The sequence below is a fragment of the Papaver somniferum genome, unplaced genomic scaffold (assembly GCF_003573695.1).
Source record: "Papaver somniferum cultivar HN1 unplaced genomic scaffold, ASM357369v1 unplaced-scaffold_114, whole genome shotgun sequence".
Lineage (NCBI taxonomy): Eukaryota > Viridiplantae > Streptophyta > Magnoliopsida > Ranunculales > Papaveraceae > Papaver > Papaver somniferum.
In genome coordinates, this window is record NW_020620381.1 from 4,353,549 (window position 1) to 4,361,853 (window position 8,305).

Here is an 8,305-nt window from a genome sequence, read left to right on the forward strand (position 1 = left end):
TCCTGCTCATCAAAAGTTATGAAATAAACTTGAAAGCGATTTATGATGTAAACATAATATTAGACATTTTCCTTCATTTGCTTGGTATATGTATATGAACTTGTAAATAATTTTCGTTCAGCTGCTTGTTCTGTTAGTTTTTCGAATTACGGATATTGTGGTTCTCAAACTTTTTCTTGATGAATTCATTCATTTCAGATGAATGAAAACACAGAAGAATTTATTATGAACTGAACTCAACAGCCAAAAACGAAACAGCAGAATTCAACCTAATTTCACAACAAAAGAGTCCTGTAAGACTCAGCTGTTTCATAGGTACATCACTCACGAGTCGTACTCTGTCGGTTTTCGGTTTTGTTCTAGCCTTATATTTATTAGTACCTAAAAACCAGTTGCCATCAGAGATAAATTGGATTTACTATTACTTATTATGATTCCCTTAAACGTTATCAACCATACTTGATGATCAGGAACCGTAAATAGCTCGTAAGGCTTTAACGTCATTTTCTTGCACTTGCCTCTTCATGCTTCCAGGTTGGAACACTGGGTACATGATTGCGTTTGGTTCAAAAAGATGTTCTAATCCTAATAAATGTCCAATTTCATGTGCAGCCACAGATTCCAAGTCCATCGTGTCTGATCCTGGACTGGTACTCCATTTATCCTCAGCGTCCAAGTAAAACCTTCCTTCATTAGGTGGAAATGCATGAGCCACTACTCCCATTTGACCATCAAATCTAGTTGGGTGAAAAACAGATATAGGCCTGTTTTTTGTCAGGGTTACAACCATAGGCCTATTTTTTTGAAAATTACAAATCTAGGCCGATTTTGACAGTTTTATTGAAAAAACGGCTAACGGTGGTTATCCACGTTTTTGGCACCGTTAGGATAGTATCGAAAGACTTATATTCCCTTTAATTCCTTCAACTCGCCGAGTTCCCAATTAACTCACTGAGTCTGCTTAGTAACTCGGTGCTGACTGGTAACTGATGTGTACGTTGCACACGTCATCATTTCTGCCACGTGTCAGATAAAATTGTGGCCCCCACAGTACCCAACGGAAGGATTATCTTCAATAAAAACATATCTTCTTCTCTCTTTTTTTCAATCAGATCTAAAAATGGTTGGTGGTGTTCATCTTTCATCAAACTGTAGCAGTAGCAGTAGCAGCATCAAGATGCAGTGTGATATGTGTGACAAAGAAGACCATGAAACCAAGAGTTGTCCATGGGTATATTCAGGGTGCAAACTTATACCTTGTAATGGAGTTAGAGCATTGTTGAGATCTAAAAAAGATCAAACAAATGGAAGGACCTTCTTCAAATGTTTGAATCCCACCTGCAATTACTTTGAGTGGTTTGATCTTGCTTCTTCTCCAACTACAACACTTCAAATCAAGCTTCCAAGTCCAAATTGCTGCATTGCCTGTGGAGAAGAAAACCATTTTTTCAACAATTGTCCATTGCACAATCAACCTTGCTTCAAACAAAACTGAAAATTCAAAGTTAGAACTAAAGAATCAACACAATGTCAATATAGCTTACCTTGTATTCAAGAAGAAAGACTGTGATGCTTTCAGATGGGCATCAGATGCACTTGTAATTGAAACAAAAGAAACATTGAAAGGGAAGGTACTAGAAATATGTAATGAATTTAAGAAAAATATGAAAATGTAATGAAATCAGAAGTTGTAATTGAACATTTCATAACTTGTTCTTCAAAAGAAACTGCATCCATTCAAAGTTCCACACTTAAACTACACAAAAGATAAGGAGTAACTGCATACATATCTTCTAAACAAAATAAAACTCAATCAACATAACCAACTCAGATCTTCATATACTTCTTTGTTTTCTTTTTGCTCTTTGGATCTGACACTGTAAAGGTGACATTGTTGCTAACTGAACCAATCTTCTTGAAATTCTGATTCATACATGAGGTTTGAGAAGTTCCAACTTTTGTTGTTGCCTTACCCTTAACACCTTTTTCAGATCTTGCAGCAGCTTGCTTAGATGATTCACCAACACATCTTTGGCTATTGGATTTGGTCTTAGTTGTACCTCTTACACTGGTACTTTGACCTGTAATGAACCATGAACAACTTTTGCAGCTTTCTTGTTCCTCTTTGATGGACCATATTCATAAGCTGTGAAAGTATCACCATCAAGACAGGTTCTAGTCTTTGGTACCTTCGGATTAGAACGAACTGCTCCTCCAGCACAGGTCTTTTCATAATGACCTGATTCTCCACATCTCTTGCATCTTCTACTCTTTTTTCCTGTGGGTGGAGGTTCATCATAGGCTCTAATTCTCTTTCCCTTGGTCTACCTGCTTTTCTGATGTTAACTGGAGGTTTCATCATCTCTTTCAATGTTGTCTGGATAAGAAGAAGGAAACAAAGAAAGTATCATATATAAATGAAAGGATGAAACCATAAAGGAATCAAATATGGATATTTTATTTATTGCACAACAAATGATAATGACAAAAGCAAGAATGGGTCAAAGACTTTTCATAGTGATAATGTACCTTTTCATAGTCTTCTGGGCCCAACAATGGGTTGAATTCTGGAGCATATGTTCTCTTGTAGCTGTCAACCCAATAATACTTGTCACAATACCTGCAACAATACCCAACATGTAAAAAAGAAATCAGTTAGGACAAACCAATTAGAATTAAGAAATGTCCAAAGTACATTATCATTATGAAAAGGATAGAAATATTATAAGGACAAAAGTACAAAGAAATGAAAACAAATGCAATGAAATATCACAATACTTACTCAGCCCAAACAGGTCTCAATGAATTTAGAGCACAGACAACATGCTGGTAGACAAAACCCTTCAATTGCCATTGCAAGCAACTACAAGTCCTCTTTGGAAAATCCACAACAAAGATGGCTCCATGAAAACTTGTAACCTCATATACTTTCCCCCTAACAACACTCTCTAGTTGAAAATTTGTGGTCAAGTCACACATCTTGGTAATCAGCTGCATTTCTTTTGGAACAAGGTCACCATCCTTCCATTTTGCATCTTCATTCCTCCTCCTGTTGAGAAGTCCCATCACCAATTATCCATACATCAAACCTAGCTTGCAGATTGGCTTGTCTCTAATCTTCTTGTCCATATTGTTGAAGGATTCTGAGAAGTTGTTGTTGATGTGCTCACATTTGCTAGTAGGTGGAAAATTAGCCCTAGACCAGGTTTCAGGCCTTTCATCCATGAGAAATCTTGCAGCCTCTATACACTCAGCTGCTATAGCATCCATGTGTTACTGAAAATTAAAATGGAGCATTACATTAAAGTGAGGAATTACATTAAAGTGAGGCATAATAATTGTGTGATTCAAGACAAGTAATGAATCTTTACATTAAAGTGTTTTATATTATAACACTAGGAAGCATTCCAAAAATAAGTCTGAATACTGTACCCCTAGTAGTACTTCTTAAAGTTGGTCATCAAGTGCCTGCAAAACCAATACATGATTAACAACTGAAAATTAAAACAAAATAAATGAAGCGAATGATTAATGGAAATACATGGAACAAAACTGAAAATAAATGGAAATAAATGAGCTCACCTGACACATTTTCTGTGCTCAAACAAGGGAAAGTGATAATCAACACCTTCTAAAATCCCCTTCTGCTTGTCAGAGATGAATTTCAACTCATGATCATCACCCAACAACTTTTTCAAATCCTCCAAGAAATCTTCCAATTCTTCCTGCATACCATGATACCTAATGGAACTAATCCATTTTTACCATCCAGTCCAGTTGCATGTAACATCATGCCACCAAACTTCCCATTCAAATGACATCCATCCAGGCCTTTGATCTTTCTACAACCAGACAAGAATCCAACTATAGTGGATTTGAAGCAAATTGTCATGGACAAGAAAGTTTTGTCTGTAGTTCCATAAGAAAAAGTTTCCATACTGCCTGGATTTGTCATCTACAAACATAATGACATGTATATTTTCAGGGATTGTTCCATGCTAAAATTACATAGACAAAATTAAGGAGATAATTACAAAAATACAAAAACTTAAAGAAAGTGTTGTCAAACAAAGAAATTGAGATAATTACAAAAATACAAAAACTTAAAGATAAAATGTTATACCTTGACCATTTCACAAAATGCTGGCACTAGTGAGTAGTTCTTCTCATAACTGCCATGTAGTTTCTGCAACACCTCCACCATTGCTCTCCATGCAGTATGATATCTTATATTAACTTTCCTGGATTTGTTGAACTGTGTCGCTAAATCATCTGGACATGGTACTGGTTCATTAATTCCAAGCTCAGTCTTCATCTTCTCATATTACCAGTCAGCTACATACTTTGGGGTTGCAAGCTTGTTCAAGTCATCTTTGTCACCGTCGCATGTGTGAGTGACATTAAAGCCTCTAAGTGTAAAAGTTTTACCTTCACCTTTCTTGACCATGCCATAAATGAACATTGGACAATCTTGAGTCCTCCAATGAATGCACTTAACCCTCAGCTTAATTGTAGAACTCTTAGTAGCATAAGTCTGATGTTTATTCATGATACAGTAGTTATTCACGTGGTTGTAGAAAGATTCTTTACTCATAAACTTACTTCCAACTATGAGGTCATTTGGATCCTATGGCTCTTCATCTTCAGCTGGGAACATATCCTGATCATCTTCTTCCTTAAGATGATCTGCATATTCCTTCTCAAACTCTGAATTGTCATGTAACACCACTACACTCAACTGAATCCTTCTCCAACCCAATAGCATCATCTTGATCTGATAAAGGAAAACAAATCACATAGATACCTAATTTTCTACCATATTTCTAACCAATGGAGTTAATCCTATGTCTAAACAAACAACATTACCTTCTTGTTCCTTTTCAAACTCAGAATCCAGTAAGTCCCCATAATGGTTTTCTGCAATTAAAGTAAGAAAACAAAAACATTAGTACCCATTTGCAATAAACAACAAATATAGCAATCAACAAAAATGACAAACAACAAATGTAAAGAAACATCATTACCTTCTTTGTCATTTTCCACCTCAACTTCACCAACGTTTGGATCCCCATCAACACTACCAGAATCACCTTCACCTTCACTCTCACTGTCACTTTCCTTGTCAGATAAATAACCATTCTCAACCTTCTTCAAAAACTTCTTGTACTCCATATCATCTTTAAGCTCTTGTTCATATCCAGGGACATTGTTGATATCCTCATCAGGATGGCACTCATCTTCTTCAATATTTGGAAGTTGAATAACAAACTCATCACTTTTCTTATACTCTTCACTTAATCTGTAAATATCTTCAAGAACACTTGCTTGTGTTTTAGCTTCAACCCAGAAATCATGATTAAACTCTTCTTCTTCTTCTACCATAGTTGCTTGTGTTGTGCTTTGAGGACCAAATTCATCTGGAATGTCAGCTACACTTGCCAGTGTTGGTTCTTCACAGAAGTCAGGAACATAAACTTATGAAATATCATTAACCATATTTGACTCTGTTGCTTCACATACTTCATCATCATCTGAGATTTCAACAAACAACTTCTTCTTAGTTTTTCCTCATATTTGCTTCTTAAACAATGATGCTAGCCTTGGGCTTCTTCTTGAACTTGTTGGTGTACTAGAATCATTGGATACTGCTTTAGTTTCTTCTTAAGTTTGTGCTGAGTTTCTTCAGATACTGCTGCTCTCTTTGGTGTGCTATTTCTTTTGGATACAGGCTTCTTTGGGGGTATCTTCTTTACTGGTGTAAAGTACTTGTGTGGAGGAATTCTACCAACCTCACCATCTAACACTTTCATATAAACCTGACTCCAACCATTCTCATCAATCTCATCAGTATCCCACAAAGACTTGAACTCTTCTTCTTTATCCAGTGACATGGGAGTACAAAGATCATCTGACCACAATATGTCTATCTTCTCATCACCCTTCAGTCTCATCTTTGGCATGATCATGTCCTTTAACCTATCAAGTCCCATATCCTTTCTAGCACAGTCCCTAAACTCCAAACTCTGGCAAGTTCCTATCACATTTACCTTAAAGCTTCTGAAAGGCATCCTGTCAACAACAACATCATTCCTACAAGAAACATAATTCAAATTATCAGCATCATACAACAACAAAAATTCAACAACAATTGTCAACATCATTCCACACTTGCAAATTCATTCCTACAACCTAAATCATATTAGCTATTCTCAGCAACTATCAATATATCAAAATATCAACATATGAACATAAATCATTTTACATAAACATATTAACTAACATGAAACTATCCTCCGCATAACTAAAAACAGAGTGATAAACAAGGTGAAAATCAGAGTGAAAAACAGAGTGAAATAAAACCTAGAAATCTAACACAAACAAACCCTAGAAATCTAACACAAACCCTAGAAAAATCAATGGTCAATTCATAGAGAATCATCTAAAAATCAAACACATAAGCCCTAGAATCATAAATAACCACAACCCAAAGAAATCGAAATACCCATAAACCCTAGAAATCGAAAATACCCATAACCCAAAGAAATCGAAACACCCATAAACCATAAACCCTAGAAATTGAAAATTTCCATAAACCCTAGAAATTAAAATCTATTCTAACAATAAATTAAATAAAATACAATAAGGGTCTCGTTGTTAACTTTTTGTTCGTGTTCTACTTCGTCGTTTCTTTGTTTTCTTTCTTTTATCCATCTTCTCTTTAGTCTCTGAATCTATCTTACTTAGTAGTTTCTTTGATCTATTAGGTATACCCATCATACACAGTAACAGAAACCAGTGATAGATCAGGCGACTAAAGTGAAAATTGCAAAGAAGAAAGAAAATTGCAGAGAAAGAAAATAAAGTTGCAGAGGAAAAAAATGGAGAGACGAAGGGAAAATGGAGAAACTCAAAGATATTTTCTCTCTACTCTATCCCTTTGCCGCTATTCGATTTCATCTCAGCCGACCGAATACATCGAGATCCAATGAAATTGAGATAAACGACTCAGATCTCATGATGGTGTCGTTAATTACGAAGTGAAATAATCTTAGCCATCCGTTTTTCCCTCCATTTCGGATGACCACCACGTGTCTTCGAGTACACGTGCCTAATATCTGACACGTGTTTAAAGGGAAAATAGCTACGTTACACGTGGCTACTTTACACTTAATAGCTTACACGTGTATAGAGGGCAAATGGGTAATTCTGTGTCATTAACTCATCTGATCTAATGTGAAATTGACCTTGTTGACCGAGTAATTGACAAAAGTAACGGATTTGGATGGAAACATGGATGGAAGCCTAGATATGCAATTTTGAAAAAAAACAGGCCTATGGTTGTCTATCGGGTTGAAAACCAGTCCTACATCTGTTTATAATCCAATCTAGTTCCATCACCAAGATCACCTTTTTGGAACCCAATAACCATGTCAGCACCCACATCTTCATTGGTCGCCTCAGTGAACTTGAAGTTACTCACAGCTTCCCATTTCGCAAAAGCTTGTGAAACAGCATATTTCAGGGTTTGGGTGTCAACTTTGTCTGAGATTTTACTATTAGAGCTAAATCGATAAGTGAGGTGAGAGCTTGACCATTTTTCTGGGGTGCTAGCTGCAAGTTCATCTTGGTTATTCTTCCTCTTTCCGGGTTCAGCGTCGACAACGTCTGCTCTACCACATCGGGGCATCATCATTTGCTTCACTGTTTCGGCGTCTAAACTACCGGTGGCATCTATACCGTAATTGAGTTGATAATTTTGATTTCATAATCTAAGACATCATGAAACACGTCATCGTATGCATGTTCAGCACTAGAATTCACATCATTCAAGTATCCAAATCTTTTAAGATGTTTCTTAACATTATGCAAACCAGGTACGGTCCGACCAATGTGAACTCCTTGAGATCTTGAAGAAACTCGAATGGATCAGCAGATAGAGTTGGGTTTGGGAGAATGGCTAACAAGATGAGAAGAACAAATGGTACAAGTTGAAAATATCGAACAGCTTTGGTAGTCTGCATTGTGTTTACAAAATGTTTTTTTGTTTTTGTTTTTGTGCTCTATTCCGAATACTATCTCAACTATTTATAGAGATATATAGATGCACCAATGAATTTCATAATCTAGAGAATAAATTAACACCTTAATTGAAGTTCCCTACCATAACACCTTAATTGATGTAATGGATCACAGAGAGTGGTCCTTCGCATATGGTTGATGTGATAAGACTTAATGATGCATATAGCTACTCCAAATCTGATCCTTAAATGGTTGAAAAGATACATACATCTACCAATTAAATTCA

At 36.1% G+C, this 8,305-nt stretch overlaps 1 protein-coding gene across 2 annotated transcripts; it reads right to left on the reverse strand.

Annotated features, from left to right (window-relative positions):
* Positions 1-462: 462 nt before the first annotated feature.
* On the reverse strand, positions 463-8,010 carry LOC113328755 (metalloendoproteinase 1-MMP-like). 2 transcript variants are annotated; one of them, XM_026575769.1, is made up of 2 exons: positions 7,390-8,010; positions 463-741 (listed from the first exon to the last, which is right to left on the reverse strand). In XM_026575769.1, the coding sequence occupies exons 1-2, from the start codon at positions 7,691-7,693 to the stop codon at positions 467-469; spliced, it is 579 nt and encodes a 192-aa protein (XP_026431554.1). In that variant the 5' UTR covers positions 7,694-8,010; the 3' UTR covers positions 463-466. The 2 variants fall into 2 exon arrangements, with proteins under 2 accessions (XP_026431554.1, XP_026431553.1); XM_026575768.1 differs by having other exon boundaries at positions 463-737; positions 7,386-7,895.
* Between the last annotated feature and the right edge of the window lie 295 nt (positions 8,011-8,305).

Bases quoted from the DNA above. Each gene is read 5' to 3' on its own strand.
- LOC113328755 (XM_026575769.1), bottom strand. From the start codon at position 7,693: ATGATGATGCCCCGATGTGGTAGAGCAGACGTTGTCGACGCTGAACCC. The intron at 742-7,389 runs CTAGATTGGATT...TTTTTCACCCAA, and splicing joins AGGTGATCTTGGTGATGGAA to CTAGATTTGATGGTCAAATG.